The sequence below is a fragment of the Alternaria dauci genome, chromosome 3 (genome assembly GCF_042100115.1).
Source record: "Alternaria dauci strain A2016 chromosome 3, whole genome shotgun sequence".
Lineage (NCBI taxonomy): Eukaryota > Fungi > Ascomycota > Dothideomycetes > Pleosporales > Pleosporaceae > Alternaria > Alternaria dauci.
The window spans coordinates 2,817,554-2,835,222 of record NC_091274.1 but is presented as its reverse complement, the minus strand read 5'-3'; the positions used below and the strand labels follow the sequence as shown (position 1 = coordinate 2,835,222).

The window sequence follows — 17,669 nt, the reverse complement described above, 5'->3', positions numbered from 1 at the left end:
TCTTTCGCATTCACCCTCACTTTTGGCCAAACTATTTCTCTAGTCATTTCGGCTCCAAACGATCAAATTACCAATAACATCTCTTTGCGACCGCATACCACAAGCACTCACTGCTCAAGTCTCCACGTCCTTTTTTCTGATACGTCCTCATGTCGGAGAAGTCAAGCATTGAGTCGCAACTCTACACAGCCTTGAGGGCTTACAACGCGAGTCATTCTCCCCCAGATCAACCACCAAATGGAGTGGGCAGCCACCCCTACTCTCGTCCCGCCGATGAAGCGCTCCAGAGACTGGATGCTTTCCAAAAGCAGAACCCCATTCGCGCCACGACCGTAACAGCAGCCCCCTCGCCTGCCCCTGGCCTCCCTTCCCCTTCGATGCCGCCCAATGCATCTGTGTCCCAGTTCCATCCATCGCGCATGAATATCCCGCCAACAGCGTATGCTCCCGCATACGCTTCCGCCTACCAGACTCCGCCAGCGAGCCACATGCCGCCCCTTACTTTACAGATGCCTCCTGTGCCACCATCAGCGCCGCCAGCGTACGAGCCAATGGTCCATCCTGAACCGCTCGGGTGTATCACTTTGAACATGATCTCCGATCGAATTTATTTGGTTCTCCGAGACAACCTGAGCGAGTGGTGGATAAGGAATCCAGACGCGCTACAGAAAGTATGCCGTATGTTACCTCTCCTGTCATAAATTATAACTTTCTTCCACTGACAGGTTCACCAACAGATCGTTTGGCGTCTCTTATAACCTATAGTGGTCCAAGGGGTCTCTTCGGGCCAAACGGCATCCAGTCACTCAAACAGATCGACTTGTACATTGGACGAGAGGGCACACGCCGCTATCTGTGTCTCGCGGTAAGACCAGAAAACGGTGAACTGGCGATCATCTTCAAGGGCGACTTATGCGAGAAGGACGGAAAGGATCCGGTTTACGACAAGGAGATGATGGAAATGTGTAAAGATGGCTTTAACAAGGGCCTTGCTAAGCTCCTTGAAAGCATCATCGCAGAGCTTCAAAAGAAGGCGAACCAGAACAAGTAGCCATGGGGCGAAGGTGGTGGAATGATTGGCCAGGAGGACAAACGTTCTTTGGTCGAAACGGATTTGTACGAATAGTGACGAAGCTCGTTTGCTTATTGCATGGGAGCTGAATGGTAGAGACGTAGCAAGCTTGCTTTTGAATGATACCCAGGTATAATAAGTCTGTCCGGAAAGCCAGGGTAAGGTTCCATATCTACAGTCGTCTTATTACACTCTTTGTAGCCAGTTGGAAGAAAGACGCCGCTAACAAGTGGTCTGGTGTTTCCTCGAGGGGATTGATCGCACGCGTGAGCAATCTGTAGAGCTAATAATCTTGTGACGTAGTCACTCGTAAAAGCACGTGATAGCATTCTATTGTTGACATCACAATTGAACCAAGTATATATAGCTGTATAGATTGAAGTTACATGCCTGAAGATACACTTTCGCCATGAAAGAACATATTGTGATACAACCGCGTTATACCTTTCTTAGGTGCGCACGGACAGTACCGCATCCGATTGGATGTCTTCAGGCGTCCTCGTCAAGGATCTGCCCTTCGCCACTACCGTCGCCCTTGGCTCTTATCCAACATGTCGTCCCAGAGCAGTCTGGCATTCCAGTCGCGCAAACACCATGCCAAAGTGAAAACAGGCTGCCGGACTTGCAAGTATGTAGAAGATGCAACACTGTGTTGCCGACACTAACTGATTGCTTCCAGAGTGCGACACGTCAAGTGCGATGAGACGAAGCCAAAATGTCTTAAGTGAGCGCTAGCACCTGTAGTTGCAGATCGCTGCAGTATACTGACATTTCTAGGTGCACGAGTACCGGCCGCAAGTGCGAAGGCTATGAAGCAAGCCTAGGAGGCTTCAAGGTCCACATTTGGAATTCCAGCCAGGCCTCCCGTCCCCAAAACGCGATAACTGCCTTGGACGGTCTTGGAGATGGCGCGCGCTTTCTGGAATTCTACTACCATTGCGCCCGCCCGGCGTTGTCGACTAGCTTCGACAAGGAATTTTGGTCGCGCATATCAATTCAGATGGCGCATTCAGAACCTGCTGTGCGTCATGCATTGGTAGCTTTGGGTGCTCTTTGTCAAACCGAGCCTGGAGATATGAAGCATGCGTGCTCGAGCTTCATTACCAATCGCGACCGTAAGGTCATGTTGTTCCACTACAACACATCTGTCAGATGCTTGGTCGATCGCATGGGGGAGGCATCGTACTCGCCTGAGCTTGGACTAATCACATGTCTTCTGTTTGTTTGCATCGAGTTCCTCCAAGGAAACTACCACACAGGCCTTACACATATGAGAAACGGGTTCAGACTGGCGGCCGCGCGTCGGCAAGGGCTGACCGAGTACCATGGTCGGCCAACAAGCATGCCTTTCCGTCAGACATCTTCGAACTGCTCGATAACTACACCAAGTTCGATTGAGGAGACAGTGATACCAATTTTCACCCGCGGTATGGCGCAAGCTCTGCTATACAAGCCGAGTATTCAAGATGATCTGGAGATAACAAGTCCAATTCCAGCAGTGTATAGTGATAGGCAGTTTCAAAGCCTTTCAGAAGCGCAACGGGTCTACTTTGACCTCCGAAACGCAACTATCATCCATCTGTATACCATGGGCCGCAAAGCCATCCTCCAACAGGAGCTGAGCACCGAGGCTTATCACGAAAGGGACAATCTTGTGGCACGTCATCAGAGTTGGTATGAAGATTTGCGGCGCTTTGAATCCCAGAACATGCTTTCCGACGAGGAGGGCGTGGCTGCTAGCGCACTCAAAGCTTCTTACCACACCACTTTTGTCCATGTTTCATGCTCAGCAAGCTTGATTGAGAAAGCTTTCGACGCTTATTCGGACGATTTCAAGGAAATAGTGCATTACGCCCGGGAAGTTATCGATTCTACACCGCCAGCCAGCCCCAACACCGCTCACTTCACGTTTGACATTGCGATAATCCCACAGCTATACTTTGTTGCAACAAAGTGTCGTTGCCCCACCACTCGGCGAGAAGCAGTAGCGCTCCTGGAACGTAATCCACCCCGCGAAGGCCTTTGGGACGCGCGGCAGCACGCCGTAGTATCCAAACGAGTGATCGAATTGGAGGAGGCTAAAGTTAACCCACGTACCGGCTGGCCGGTCGAGGAGACAAGGCTATGGAACTGTACCATAAAGGCTGGGATTGACCATAGTGGCGGGTTTTGGGTCGAGTATATCCCGGCACGATGGCTCGGGATACTGGATGCGAACGGAACTCAAAAAACCATGCACGAGTATATTGTCCTGTGAGGATGATTCGATGCAATACGTGTTCATAGCGTAGGGACTTTCTGTCCTCCCCGGGTACATCCCGCGCTTACTCGTTTGCAATCATGAAACTTGCTCAACATGAGGTATCGTTGGTGCGATAACGGACAAAATCCTCACCGAAGCATCGGCGGAGAGTGACATCAACCTCTATGCCGTGGGGTGAAGATACTATCATTGGCGATGTTACATCTGTCACCATTGCAATCGCAAACGAGCAACAATACTTATGCCTGGAAGAAGCGGTGGACGGGCGCCAGATATCGCAGCAAGCACAAAGCATATAAAAGGTCCTTTCCCCCCCCTTCGAAAGACGCCGACCATCCACTATACACCAACCCAACACACAAGAACTCACCTATAAGAAATGGCCTCCAATTCCATCCGACAGGCCTTTGAGAAGATCCTAGCAGACAACAAAGATCGCGGTCTTCCGCAACTCGAAACTGAGGACTACAATTCGTTCCTGAGTACATCTTACCCTCGTTCCCACATCGATAAACCCGACTGACCACCTCTAGCCACCGTCTCAGCACTCCTCGCAAACCCGCTCTTCATCAAGGACCACGGCTGGGAAACACAGACACTCGAGCATCCTGTCAGCCGCCCCAACTTCGACGCCGAGGTCAATGAAGATTGCGAGACCAAGCTCGATATTCGACTCGAAGTCGGCGAGGAGCTCGATTCCAGTGGCAAGGTGGTGTTTGTGGGCAATGTAGTCTGCATCACTGTGGATGGATATGTACTGGCGAAGGGTAGGAGCACCTTGTGGGCTGCCGATGCCCTGCTCCTTGCCTTGAAGAAGGTTGTCATGATGGCGGCGCAATGGGAGTGACCGGGTTGCGGGATACGTTGAGATGACCGGCGTGCGTTGGATGTCAGAGCTGTCGATGTATCATTCTCTTCTGTTTCTGGCCATGGATTGAAGTGGAATAAGTGTGGCTTTAGCCGACAGTTATGGAGTAACCAGAAAAACGATGCCAGAAGCAATTCTAAAGTACTTTGCCGATGTGTGTTGAGATCAGTTGGCCGCCTTCCCGTGACCAATGAGTAGTTGTCACACAGTGACTATCAGAACCGCTTGTTAGCAAACGAAGCTATTACATAAGACGCCGCCTACTACATGCGCCCTGGCACCCAAGGACTACCGCGGGATCTCAGTATTCATGGACGGAAAACGACCCAACGCCCTGTTCCAGGAGTGTCTCGACTATATCTGGACAACCGAAAAACTCCCAGTCTTCACACCACAGGAGTACCAGGCATTTTGCGGTAAGTATGGAGCATCCGTGATATTATTCCTTTCCTAACCGGTGCAAAGGAGATATCATCTACCTTCTCGATGTCAGAAGGGCGAAGATATGTGACTACCCTTGGGTACGCGAAGCCGGCGACACTCCTATCCTCGCCGAAACAGGTCTACGCACCTCGATCACTGATCTGCAAGAAAGTAGAAGCGCGCGACGTAAGGAAGAAGAAACAGAGAGGCGAGCACAATTAGATCCTAACGAACCATACCCGAAGAACTTCGATGCATCCAAGAAAGAGAGTCTGGATCGCATCGCGATCAAGATTCAGCCGCAGTTTATGCAAAAGAACAATGGCGAGCTTGAGATAATTGGATACGATGCATGGTTTCAGGTTGACGATTTACTTCTCCGGGAGGGCGGTTCAGCAGAGTCTGCGAAAGACGCCATGAAACAGCTTTTCGTGCACATCATGAACTTGTCGCTTACAACATATATATTGCGGGAGAGAGATGATTTGGACCCAGCAAATTATTCGGACCGGGATCCGACAACATGGTAGGTTCGATCTGACGCGAGAAGAGTGAGCAGAATGTCCGCCGGAATCTAGGACCAGTATGTGTCAATGATCGTAGTAGTTGCTAGCTTGGACGAATGACTTTTGCAGACATTGTCATCTTGACTCTCCAATCCAAAGCCCTTGTTTGGTAACTTGGTTAGTCTGTCGTCTTTTCAGTGCTGACGGTGGTGGAGCCACACTAGCGCCGCCATGCATAATGTTTGACAGCAAACATGGGCGATATATAACAAGTGTGATACTGTGAAGTGGAGATCTCCAGACACTCAGAAATAAAAGCAAGATTCCGAGATCGATGGAGAAGAAGCAACTCAACGTCAAGTCTTCGTCGTCCCTCGAGACTTTTCTAATGGGAAAGGTGACAGAATGCGGGCTTCCAGTCTTAGCACTGGAAGATCGCCAGCGGTTCGTTGGTGAGTACATCGTTCCAAGATACAAGTACATGGTTGACGCTGCAAGAAGACGATATTGTCTACCTCCTTGATACAAAGAAAAGCAACATACCATTTTACCCTTGGAAACGCGACGATACCCCTGGGTCCGTATCAACTCCATCAACTTCACCTGCTTCTCCCGCTCCCTTGGCTCAGTCGCTCTCCTCTACAAGTCTGGATGCGTATGGCAATACTCTACCCCACCATGCATCTCTAGACGGCATCTTTCCCGCCGATTTCGACCCATCCAGGGAACAGGATCACGGTCGTATCGTCATCACCATAGGAACGCAAGATATTGGTGACTCCTTCAGTGATCTCGAGAAGGAGGTATTTGCGGATATGAAGCCTTGGGGATTCGATTACATTGTTCGGCTCAAAGTCGACGAGTACACGCTCGTAAAGGGTGGGGCGGAGGACTCGGAGGAAGAAGCGATCAGCGAGCTGTCCAAATACATACATATCCTTGCTGACGGTTACCGTGAGATGGAAAAGGAAACGGGTTAGACAGATGAGGAGAGGCGTGGGATAAGGCTTGTGAGGCCGTGAAACCCGATGTGCATCATGAAGAGTGGTGGCTATTACCCGAAGCAATGATATCACGAAGTGGATCAAACGATACTGCCCTCACCTTGTAGTACTGGTGAAAGCCAGCATGACCAACGTAAGAGATTAGGCACAGTACGAGTAGTGAAAGATAGCCTGATCATCGTTTGAAGACCATAGCCCCATCGGGGAGAGTTCTCGACCCACTCAAACTATCACGAGGGTGTCGCTGGCCACGATCTTCTGCTCTCACTTAGCGCAATCACCGAGACAAGTACCAGATAACGCAAAGACTACCTTCAGGTTGAGCGCAGAAACCAAACCAAGACCACGACAAAGATGAAACTCCGGCTCATTCTATCGCCACGGCGCGGTGCACCAGGAGATCCACTGCGCAGCCATATCCACGGTTGGCTCGATCGGCTGCCAGGAAAATTACCACCACACGATCGGAAGCAGCTTCTCGGTAAGTAGCCAAGTGCGTATAGATGTATGGCGACTGACAGTGACCGAAGACGACCTTTGCTTCCTCTTACGCAGCCCTCTTTTCCTCTACGCCATCGCTCCTCGCTTGCGTCACGCGTCAAATCCACTGAAAGGCGACAGTCGTGAGAAGGATGAAGACTTTAATATACACGCGCTAAACATGATGATCGTACGCGATGACAATAGCTGGGCGACTCAACTACTGTACGGCAAAGCCCTGCTCATCGAGGGACGGCAATATATCACGTCGGAACGAGCAGACTGTGCGCAAAGCTTCGACTGGTTCTGTGACGAGGCGAGGTTCTTGAGCTGCGAATTTCACGCTCGCGAGCTGGCCGCGTCGGAGGCGCTGGGCACTGCTGTCGATGTGAAGCCGGCGGTGGTTGAGCCGGTGCAGGTGGAAGTCCGCCAAACTCGTGCAAGGGCCGCGGCCTTGAAGGAGCGTCGCATCGTCAAGTTGAGAATCAGGTATCGAATGATCCATGGCAGGCCTGTCCTTACGAAGCGGCTGAGGTAGGAGAAGGGCGAATGAGGCGCGTCGTGGCAGGCAAGCGGACGGCGAGCTGGTCTGCTACAGGAATAAAGTTTCCTTCAGAAGAGGTCTCAGCATCGCGAAGAAGCAGGGCAGCTCAGTATGGTGCTGGGCGCGCGATATTGCGGTATGAGCTCCGCTCGAATGGCGAAATAGTATACTCGTCGCTGTTGCACAACGCTCCTATCTATTCGTTATCAGCATATATGAAATCAAAATATAACCCAACACGTTTGCCTGTGCACAAGGGTAATGCCATCGTTGATATCAGCACAAAACTCATGTAAGGATCAGGCACGCCATACAAGGTAAAGTCCAACACCACCTGGGCACCCCCATAGTTGCCTAGATAGGTAGAGTATCGCCGTACAACGGAGATCGCTTGCTCGCCCCGTAGTTGTCTGGTAGGGTGTTCGGTTCTGATCTTGTATAGCGTGCAAGAAAGATTGTGACCATGAGCCACAAAACTCCTCACCGATACCTTCAACGTGGATGTGAAAGCCCTGCCCGTCCCTTTCGCCTACAAGGGTCCTGTGCCTCGATAGCGGTCTCACTGGCATACGGTGAAGCCAGTCCGTGATATCGCTGCTGTACCCTTTCAGTGAAGGCTGGTGGAAAGTGTGTGAATCAGCAGAGGTAATGTGCGTGGTTCACTCTCACCACCGCCTGTCCGACAGGCGAGCCTGGACCCGAAGTTCTGCCGGACCGCCCCACCCCAGAGAGCTGTGCCTGGTCACGGGACCGCTAGCGCGCCAAGGCCACACTGTCTATATAACCTCGCCCGCCCTCGTCCTCCTTTCCTATTCCTCAGCTCTCTTTGCCTTTTGGCTTAGATCAAGTGTAGTAGTAAGCCTGGCCCCACTTTAGTCTAAGTCAAAATGCGTCCGTGCGCTAACGATACACCAGTCTGTTCTTTTCAGTTTAATCTCTGAAACTTTCCTACGGGAAAATTCAAGATTATCCTTATTTTTGAAACAGGCTGGAGGGGCTCTGGGCTTGCTTATCCTCTCTAGCACTGTGTCGCCGGTATCGCACTATCTCCGGCAGACGCAAACTTTTTCATTGGGTGTTTTCGCTTGCGAGAACCTTGAGGAAGGAGTTCCTTTGTGTAACAGTTTGAGAGCAAGGCGCTTGACATGCCTTGCGCAGGCGGCTCGAGACTGTTGCAGCATGAGAATATGCCATTGAGGCGCTTGTTATCGGTGGCACGCGAGGCTGTGTTTTTCCGTTAATGTAAGGGTCGAGGTGGAATTTACAGCAACGCCATGCAAGCGTTAAATCGAACGCTTCCTCTGTAGTTGCCTAATGTAGTGTATTCGATTTTTCCCTGGTATGGCTTGCAGATGCTCAAATTGAGGCCGCTTTCTTTCGTACCAACGTTGGTGGCGTGTGCACATATCGCTGGTCCTCTCCATACGGCCTATGTATTGTTACGCAAGGACGGTTGGTTCATGAGACGTAAAGATATGCTCCTTGGTTCTGTAGGTTCTGTAGATACTTCCAAAGCGGTCGGGAGCATGCATTGTGCGCTTGCGATGAGACAGCGGTGACTATGGCTGGTGAACAGTGAGAGGCCGAAATTTCGTAGCTTGTCGTAACGAACAAACAACGACATCACCACCTGCACAATCTTCTTCGCAACAACACCCTACACGCGTACACACGTCAAAATGGCAGCCAAGTCAGGCATGGTCAATCCGGCCATCTTCCAGGACCTCCAGGCGCGCGTAGACGAAGACACGGCCGTTCGGGATGTGAGTGGCGCCTGATGAAGCTGCACGTGATAGCGTACTCACGACGCGACAGGAGCTGCGCGACATCATACAGGCACTCGAGAAGCACAGTAGGCTCCCTAAGCTAGGCGCATGAAGTTATCTAACCAGTTGTAGACCGCAATGTCTCATTTGTGCTGTCAAGAGCCCATTCGACACCGGTGAACGAGCGTGAGTCGCTTGTCGCAGGTCCATCGATATCACGACTAATACAACCACAGTACCTGACATCCTCAAGGCTGCTCAGGAGCCAATTGACAATGTGATTGCCACTGTCGGCCAGCTGTCCCAGGCTGCGTCAAAGATGCCGTACTACAAGTTCAACAACATGTGGAGCCGGCAGATGCAGGGCGCGGTAAGCTCACCAGGCACGCAAAACCCGCGACGAAAAAATTGACAAGACAATAGTGTGAGAGCGCTTTGTTCTGGGGGTGGCTCGGCGGCTTCAAGTATGATGGTGGCGAAGTACAGTGCGGCCGCCTGTTGACCATCGAGGAGCTCGGCGAGATCTTCAAGAGTATGCCTAGATACCCGCTTCATCTGCGCACAGCTGACATGGCCAGTTCCTGTGAACCTCAAGGACCGCGATGAGTTCCACCTCTCGCTCGAAGAGTACCTCCATTCTCTCATGACGCTAGTCGAGGAACTGACACGCCTTGCACGTAACGCCGTCACCCTGGGTGATTACGAGCGCCCGCTTCTCATCAACCAGTTCGTCAAGGATTTGCACGCGGGCTTCCAGATCCTCAACCTTAAGAACGACAGTTTGCGCCGCCGTAGCGATGGATTGAAGTACAGGGTCAAAGATGTCGAGGATGTGGTTTACGATCTGTCGCTGAGGAACTTGCTTCCTAAGAAGACGGAGCAGAAGCAGTAAGAGGACCGCAGGCCGTTGCGGTAGAGCGCTCCCTCCATTGTCACAAAGCACATACCTGTCCCACGAGATCCCGAAGCCAAAGCGAGCGGCAGGGATTTACATACAAGACTAGTAATTTGCTCATGTCCACACGCGTGCAGTCTTTGCTACAAACCATGGAGGTGCTCTCGTGGTGATGTGACATGTGTCCAATGAGCGCGCAGCACGGACAACATCACGAAAGTTTCCGACCCGCGACATTCCTCCACAACCATCGCGACTGCACCCTCCCATCAGGCCAGGCGCCATTCCGCTCCTTTAGACGCCTGTCATAGAATTTCGCATTACCTGTTGACATTCCCATTACATCAACAACGCCGCGCATCGTCAATCGTCTTAGTCCATCCGCAAACATGGCCAGCACCACCGTCATCAACGCAAACGCGACGTCCAAGGTCCAACCATCCACAGCACCGCCAATCGAGCCATTGAAGAACAACATGGCACGCACGTACACGCATATCCACCCGCTGCTCGTCCTCTCCGTCTATGGCCTCAAGTTCAATGCATTGGTCGCGGATCCGGTCTCGACGCTCCTTAGCACCCTTCCATACCTCGCTGTGCTACAGATCGCCTTCGTGGCCGTATGCCTGCCGCCCACAGGAGGCGCACCCAGGAAGCCCACCGAGAAGAAGGCCAAGGCGTCCGGCAAACCGGAGCAAGGAGGCAACTCGAAGCTTGTGGTACGTGTACATTACGATGATTGCACCCTACGCTGGGCCTACAGCGGCCAATGTTTACGAAAGCAAGACTGACAAGTGCTACAGCCAGCGTTCCTATCTCTCCTCCTCGCCCTGATCGCTGCCACGCCGCTCCTCACTGCGACCCTCGTTCTCTTCGGCGCGCCCGTCTCCTCGCACTACTGGCACACTCTCCTCTGTGGCGCCCACATTGCGCTTCTCAGTACACTGCCGCTGGTATACGTACACGGTGTTGATGGCGAGATCTGGAGGCAGATTGTCGCGCTGCTTCTACCGATGGATGAAGTTTACGGAGGATTGATCGGTACTGTACTTGGTGCGTGGCTGGGCGCTATACCCATCCCGTTGGACTGGTGAGTACTTGTTTCCACGCGCGTTGGTACAAGAATACATGGCTGATTGACTACAAGGGACCGCGAATGGCAGAAGTGGCCCGTCACCATCGTTACTGGTGCATATATTGGGTACGCGGTGGGCAAGCTGCTCGGCGGCACGCTTTTGAAGGGTACCAAGATCATGTTTGACTAGGTGCCTCGGACAATGGCGCGCTCTTCAAGGGCATCGGAATCATGCTTGACTAGGTGTTTCAGATGCTTCGGATTCTGCTTCGCACTACAATTGCCATCAAGGAAGGATACCCGTTCATGTTGCTTCTCGGGTCTAACACTGGGTTGGCGACTATCGCTTTGGATTTGAGGCCTTATATCGAGAGGACGGGTAGTGGGTGACTGTGCGGAGGTACGTCCTATAAAGCCCAAAAAATCACCTCTGCGTGCTACGGTATGTGAGAAATGAAAAGTTGTGGCCGTGACAACCAATACAGAGAAGAGCTTCGTGATGTCGCAGAAGAGGTCTGTCAAGCTGCAGACGCGACAGTGACCAGACGCTAGGTAATCAAACGATTGCCCTTCTAACTGCACATGGATGCGCTGAGTCTACAAATGCAGATACAGTGTCCTGGTTTAGAATGCGGGATGCGCATACTGCAGGTACTGATGACGCCTCGAGGCGAGGCGTACCATGTCGTAGCCCTCGGAGCTTCGACCGATGCGAGCTTCCTCCACAAAAGCCAAGCTCCCACCCGGTATTCCCAAAACAGCAATCCCGGCGCAAACACATCCACCTCCCCAGGTTACAGTAACCCACCTGTATTCCACTTGCCTGAATGCAGTATATCCAAGCTGCGCGAATCCAGACTGACAAAGCTTCGGGCTAATATGAGCGCGTGCACATGTGGCTAGACGCGTATGAGGACCGAAAAATTGACTGGAGAGGCGTGATGGGGTGCCACGAGCGGGGTCCGCGGTCGTAGTGGTGATCGAGGCGGGGGATGCGGGGGATTGTTTAAGAGGCACGATGGCCGGCTGAATTGGCGGGATGCCGCATGGCTTGATTTTTTGATCCCTTTCTCAGTATTCTGAGCTGTGTATACTTTTGGTGTGCTCGATATATCCGAGGTATGTTGTCCCTTCAGCTACGGTTGTAAACTACAGCTGCGAAACAGCATACGGCATGGGTCTCAATTGCTGACAACCTCAGATCTTTATACATAATACCCATTCGAACGCGCCGTCAAGATGTCCAGAAAACACTTCTTCCCCAACCCAGAAGGCGTGGTCCTCCATAACCTCCGCTCGCTATGCACACGTAACTCACACATGGCGCTCGATGAAGCCCACCGAGTCGTTTACAATCTCGCACATCCTCCAAACCAAGTCACTATCGTATCGGGTGGTGGCTCAGGTCATGAGCCGGCGTGGTCCGGCTTCGTCGGTGACGGCATGTTGTCAGCTGCTGTATGCGGTGACATTTTCGCTTCTCCCAGTACCAAGCAGATCATGGCGGGAATAAGAAACGTGCCGAGTAACGAGGGCGTCATACTGTGTATAACAAACTATACGGGCGATATGCTGCACTTTGGTCTTGCTAGAGAAAAGGGCCAAGCACTAGGATACAAAGTCGACGTTGTATGCATGGCAGAAGACGCCGCTCTGGGTCGCGAAAAGAGTGTCAAGGTGGGTAGGAGGGGTTTGGCTGGTAACCTGCTAGTCATCAAACTTGCTGGCGCTGCATCGCAAAAAGGCTGGGCTTTTGAACGGTGTAGGAAGATTGGCGAGCTGGGTAACTCGCAATTGGTTACTATTGGTACGAGTCTCGATCATTGCCATGTTCCAGGACGAGAGGCGTTTGAGAGCGTGCAGGATGATGCTTGTGTAGTTGGTATGGGTATCCACAACGAGCCTGTGAGTTCATTCGACTTGATTTCTGCTATACTAGTACCACAGGCTGATTGCTGCTAGGGTCTACGAACCATCTCCCCGATGCCCAGCCCCGAAGATGTCATCAAGGAGATGCTTCGCTACCTCCTCGACCCGTCCGACTCCGATCGCGCATTCGTCACTTTCAACCCCAACGATAACGTCGTCATGCTCGTCAACAACTTCGGCGGCCTCTCCAACCTCGAATTCGACGCATTAGTGAATATCGCTTTGATAGTCCTGAAGCGCGACTGGAGGATTGTACCAACACGCATCTACGCCGGCGTACTAGAAACGTCCCTCAACGGCCAAGGCTTCAGCATAACATTAGGCAACATGAGCGGCATGGCAAAAGCCATGGACCTCAAAGACGAAGACGTCATGGAACTACTCGACGCACCCACAAACGCTCCGGCATGGCCAAAGAACGGCTACCAGCCCCTCAACATCAACAAGGAAACCGAGGCGCTACGCAACAAAGCCAACGCCGCCGCCGCTGACAAATCCGCACTCCACAAGGGCCCCGCTACACCACCGTCTCTCATCCCCGCTCTCCGCACAGCATGCAAAGCAGCGCTAGATGCAGAACCAAAAATCACACTGTACGACCTACAAATGGGCGACGGCGATTGCGGAGAAGCCGTAGCCGGAGTATGCAAGTCCATCCTCGCCAACATCGACGCTGTAGAAAGTAACCCGCCGCCTATCCTCGCCCTGCTCGAAAGCATAAGTGAGAACGTCGAAGACGTCGGCGGCTCCCTCGGCGCCATTCTGTCTATCCTCGTTACCGCGTTCACAAACGCGCTGTCAACAGCTACCTTGTCGCAAAACGCACCGCTGGATATTTCGACACTGGCGTCGTCTGCATCTGCTGCGCTCGAGAACCTGAAGAAGTACACTAGTGCGCGGGAGGGCGATAGGACGGTCATGGATGTGTTGATTCCGTTCATCAATACGTTGGCTGAGAGCAAGGATTTGAGTAAGAGTGTGGATGTTGCGGAGAAGAAGGCGGATAGCACAAAGGATATGAAGGCCAAGTTTGGACGGGCGACATATATCAGTGAGGATGGGAGTGAGAGAAGCAAGATCCCCGATCCGGGGGCGTATGCGGCTGGGGTTTGGTTGCGGGGTTTGGAGAAAGGTTTTGGTGGGTCGTAGGTTGAAAGGTGGGCTGGTTAGACAGCTACAGCGATCGATCTCTACTTTTACAGGAGCGTGATAGGGCTCGTTCGAGGTCTTAATATACCACAATGTTGAGATATGCGCTCCTGCTGAGATGCTACCTAGCCCGCAGAATCGGAGCTGGTCTAGCACCAGGAATGGCGCGTAGAAAGGCCAATGTAAGTGATTAGCACGCAGTGTCTAAGGCTGCTGCTGCTATACTAGCTGATGCTTCACATGTGTAGATCCCTATCTTTGTTTGAAGTCACGGGGTTTCTGCTGTCGAGGACGACCATATAAAGTGAGAGTGGTTTGTATTCAGTCTAGCGTCGATCTAAGACACGAAAAAGGGCATCTCTATATACTAAGGTATGATAATAAGCCCAGGATTAAGTCTCATCGGACCAATTAAGGGAGTTGAGTTCGGTGGTAGCAGGTTCTCGCGTTGAAGGTCAACCCAGCTGCGCGAAGGCACATCAGTGTCGACGTCAGCCGGCGCAGTAGCTCTCCACTTAACATCCCACTTCCGTAAGGTCCATGTGTGGCCCTGCTCAACGACGAGCGACTCCGTATCCGACATTTGGCCAATGTCAAAGTTGCAACTAACTGGTGATTGGCCCTTCGTCATAGCGCGCAAAGCTTCCGGAAACCCATTCATGATGTATACCTCCCTTTCTCTTACTTCGTGCCACTTTGGAGGAGACGGCCAGATCTTACGATTGGCTAGGCACGCTTCAAAGGCGGTTTGCCATGCAGCATGGCGCTTGACCACATCGAAGACACATGTAGACTGTGTCGGAGTCAGGTCACCGTCTATGACCAGGCGGAAGGATTGAGGTGGCATCCCATGAGAACGTAGAGACACTGCCTCCATGATCCAGCTGTCAATGCAATCCGGGGTGCCAAGCCCTGCGCTGATGGAGTCCGCCCGCACACGATCAACCCTGATTCGGTGGAGATCTGCAGGGGGAAGATCATCGTTGTTGATCAAGGGGTACGAAGCGGCTGGTAGTATCGCTTTCCAGAGATCGACCCTTCGCTCAATTCGTAGCTTTGGGTTGCGTTGACAGAACGGAATCAAGCCCTGCGCATGACACTCGGGCCAAGCTACGGCCGCGTTTTCTTCATGTAATACAACTTTACGAATCTGAAGTTGTGAGTCGAGAGACAGGGAGTCTAGGAAGGATATCGCGACGCTCGCTGCCGAGAATTGGTACTTCAATCGATCGTGATACAGATATCCAACGCACCGGTGGCCATTGATTTTGTTTTCTGGTCCTATAACATGCTTCATGGTCATGATATCCTCTTCGGTTGGAATTTTCCATGGCCTGCAGTCGTAAGCTATGACCTTCCTGGGATCATCAGATCCCGTTCTCCGTGGTGCCCACAACGGTGCGTTTTCCGTCGATTTTGGAAATCGCGGATGCGCGGCGATGGCGTTGAGGGTTGACGCAACAAATTGACGCGACCTTGAGGGCGTTTCCTTCCACAACTTGCTCACCTGATATTCGAGATAAGTTGGTGTCTTTAACGTTTGGATCAGAGGCGTGTATTGGGGATACCATGCTTCGACATGGGCATATATTGTATCGTCGAGGCAACCTGAAGGCGCGGCTTTCCAGAGTAAGTAGTAAGTCTTCCGTTCTGCAACAATACCCAGTAGAGCATTGAAGTGGCCGGCTCTCTCTTGAAGTGAATAGTCGTAATCCGATGAGAAGTGAAGCGTATTGAGCTCTAGTGCTAGTCCACGAGTTTCGTCTCGGATAAGTCTACTCACGAACCTAAGGGCTAATTCGATAGGTTGCCCACTTGCAGTCGTAAGCTTTCTAGTCGAGGAGTTGTATGTATAGCCGTCGTCGACCTCGAAGTAGAATTTGTAAACGTGGTCCCGAAGCTCGCGGGGAAGGCTGTAAAAGTCTGCCATGCTTGTCGTGGTGTTACGGCGATCGTCCGGGGATAGCGGTTGAGGTGTGCTGCAAAGGAACCTTTATATTTCTAGGGATCGAAGGCAGCAGCCAGCTCACGTGAATGTGGGGTATGTACCAGGCGTCCCGGCATACATGCCGCGGGTCAGCATTCTTGTGGGAAGACGCTCACTGGCTACAATATTCCACAAACATGGCCTCACCTTCGACTCAAAAAAACATCGCGAAGCAATACCATGGTTCACGCCATCGCACCCATGGTACGGTAATTACCCATAGACGATGAGCGACTTACCGTCGCCACCATCTATACGTGACCATACCTAGGTATATACAGGTGTGTCCATAACCCTATTCCTCGACAAACATGGTGCACAACCGCAGGAACCACTGCACAGCGCACATACAGCTCAATACCCAGGTATCTGGTGCTCAGGTTCCAAGTTTTAGAAAGGGTAATGCTGTAGAGTCTCGCTGAGTGGATTTAGTCCCTTCGCTAGCCAAAGCTTGGATCCCGAAGGGTGGAATGGAAGCATCGCGATTCACTTATCATAGCAACTTCGCGGGTAAGATCTTTGGCCTGGATTTGCTGGTGCAACTCCAAGAAGCTTATACAACAGCCCTTAAAGTGCGCTATGGCCGCAGTCGCAGTCACTATCGTGCTGTAAGGCTGCATACAAAGAAATCAGTGTGTAATGTGTGTCGCAGTGAGGTTTAAAGTGAGTAAGTCGTGTAAAGGTGTCTGGAAAGGAGGGTCGAGAAGACCGGCGGCTGGGTACAGGAAAACATCTGCGAAACGGGTCGCCCGAAGATCTTCGACGACTGCAACCAATGGCCGTCGACGCCTGCCGCCCTCCACCCGGATTGCTGCGATCTAATGTCGGGTGTGAGGGGTGTGCCGACTTGGCGCTGTGTAAATCCTGGGACGATCCCTCAACAGCTACCAACACGAAATACATGTTGCCTTTGGGTCTGCTGGGAGGCTAAAGTTGCAGGGCTCGTGTCGGTGTCGGGTGCAAAGGCTGTGCGACGCCGAGATGACGCGAATTACAACACATGCACCACATCACTCAGGTTTGTTGTTGGAGGTTTGGGTGGGACTTTTCTATTCAAATGATAAACGTGCTGGTAAAAGACGCAAGCACAACACTGTTGAAAGACACTGTGATAAATCGCGGTAAAGGTGTGTTTCCCAAACACCTGGTTTCACTGTATGCAGCTGTATATCTGGAAGGATCGTTAGCGAGGGAAGTTGAAAAAAGACGAAGCGCGGCGTTGAGAACTCACATTCGACAATAGATGGGTTGAAGCCAAAGCCCTGAACTCTGGACATGGGTTAGTAACCCGTGTGTCGATCAGCTGGGACGGGAACCTTACTCAGGCGGTTCTGGAAAGTCGCGGCGACGTTGGGGAGAAGAGGAGTTTTCTGGACACGCATCAGCGCACTGTGGTTTGACGACAAGGAGGACATGATGTACCAAACCATGGTCCATGGCTCGCATCCAGGCTCGCAACCATGGTACTCGAGAATGAAGAAATATTTGAGCAACTGCTGGTTGGTCAGTCAGCGAGGGTGTCATGGATGAGGGGTGGCCTTTGTCTTGCCTCTTCAAATTTCCATTTCTCAACTTCCACTTCAACACTTGGTGCGGGTCAGCCCGAGGTTCAAGCGAACACTTCAGGTACCCAGACTCACCTCCATCCCGAAGCTTACCACCAAAGAGAAACACCTTCTTCAACACCATGCGCCTTGTGACGTGCGAT

The 17,669-nt window shown here is 52.0% G+C and overlaps 6 protein-coding genes across 6 annotated transcripts; all 6 read left to right on the top strand.

The window, feature by feature from the left end:
• Nucleotides 1-149: 149 nt before the first annotated feature.
• ACET3X_004576 (uncharacterized protein) lies at nt 150-1,051 on the top strand (the record flags this gene model as incomplete). The annotated part of the gene is made up of 2 exons (XM_069450795.1): nt 150-678; nt 726-1,051. 2 exons carry the CDS (start codon nt 150-152, stop codon nt 1,049-1,051), a joined length of 855 nt encoding a protein of 284 aa, XP_069308554.1.
• Nucleotides 1,052-1,623: 572 nt separating this feature from the next.
• ACET3X_004575 (uncharacterized protein) lies at nt 1,624-2,266 on the top strand (the record flags this gene model as incomplete). The annotated part of the gene is made up of 4 exons (XM_069450794.1): nt 1,624-1,700; nt 1,752-1,796; nt 1,850-2,093; nt 2,225-2,266. The coding sequence occupies 4 exons, from the start codon at nt 1,624-1,626 to the stop codon at nt 2,264-2,266; spliced, it is 408 nt and encodes a 135-aa protein (XP_069308553.1).
• Nucleotides 2,267-3,714: 1,448 nt separating this feature from the next.
• On the top strand, nt 3,715-4,182 carry ACET3X_004574 (uncharacterized protein; the record flags this gene model as incomplete). The annotated part of the gene is made up of 2 exons (XM_069450793.1): nt 3,715-3,817; nt 3,869-4,182. 2 exons carry the CDS (start codon nt 3,715-3,717, stop codon nt 4,180-4,182), a joined length of 417 nt encoding a protein of 138 aa, XP_069308552.1.
• A 4,600-nt stretch (nt 4,183-8,782) lies between these two features.
• On the top strand, nt 8,783-9,922 carry ACET3X_004573 (uncharacterized protein). Its single transcript, XM_069450792.1, has 6 exons — nt 8,783-8,923; nt 8,976-9,012; nt 9,059-9,112; nt 9,163-9,296; nt 9,350-9,458; nt 9,505-9,922. The coding sequence occupies exons 1-6, from the start codon at nt 8,840-8,842 to the stop codon at nt 9,816-9,818; spliced, it is 732 nt and encodes a 243-aa protein (XP_069308551.1). The 5' UTR covers nt 8,783-8,839; the 3' UTR covers nt 9,819-9,922.
• A 288-nt stretch (nt 9,923-10,210) lies between these two features.
• Nucleotides 10,211-11,086, top strand: ACET3X_004572 (uncharacterized protein; the record flags this gene model as incomplete). Its single annotated transcript, XM_069450791.1, has 3 exons — nt 10,211-10,540; nt 10,625-10,911; nt 10,969-11,086. The coding sequence occupies 3 exons, from the start codon at nt 10,211-10,213 to the stop codon at nt 11,084-11,086; spliced, it is 735 nt and encodes a 244-aa protein (XP_069308550.1).
• Nucleotides 11,087-12,135: 1,049 nt separating this feature from the next.
• ACET3X_004571 (uncharacterized protein) lies at nt 12,136-13,974 on the top strand (the record flags this gene model as incomplete). Its single annotated transcript, XM_069450790.1, has 2 exons — nt 12,136-12,801; nt 12,859-13,974. 2 exons carry the CDS (start codon nt 12,136-12,138, stop codon nt 13,972-13,974), a joined length of 1,782 nt encoding a protein of 593 aa, XP_069308549.1.
• Between the last annotated feature and the right edge of the window lie 3,695 nt (nt 13,975-17,669).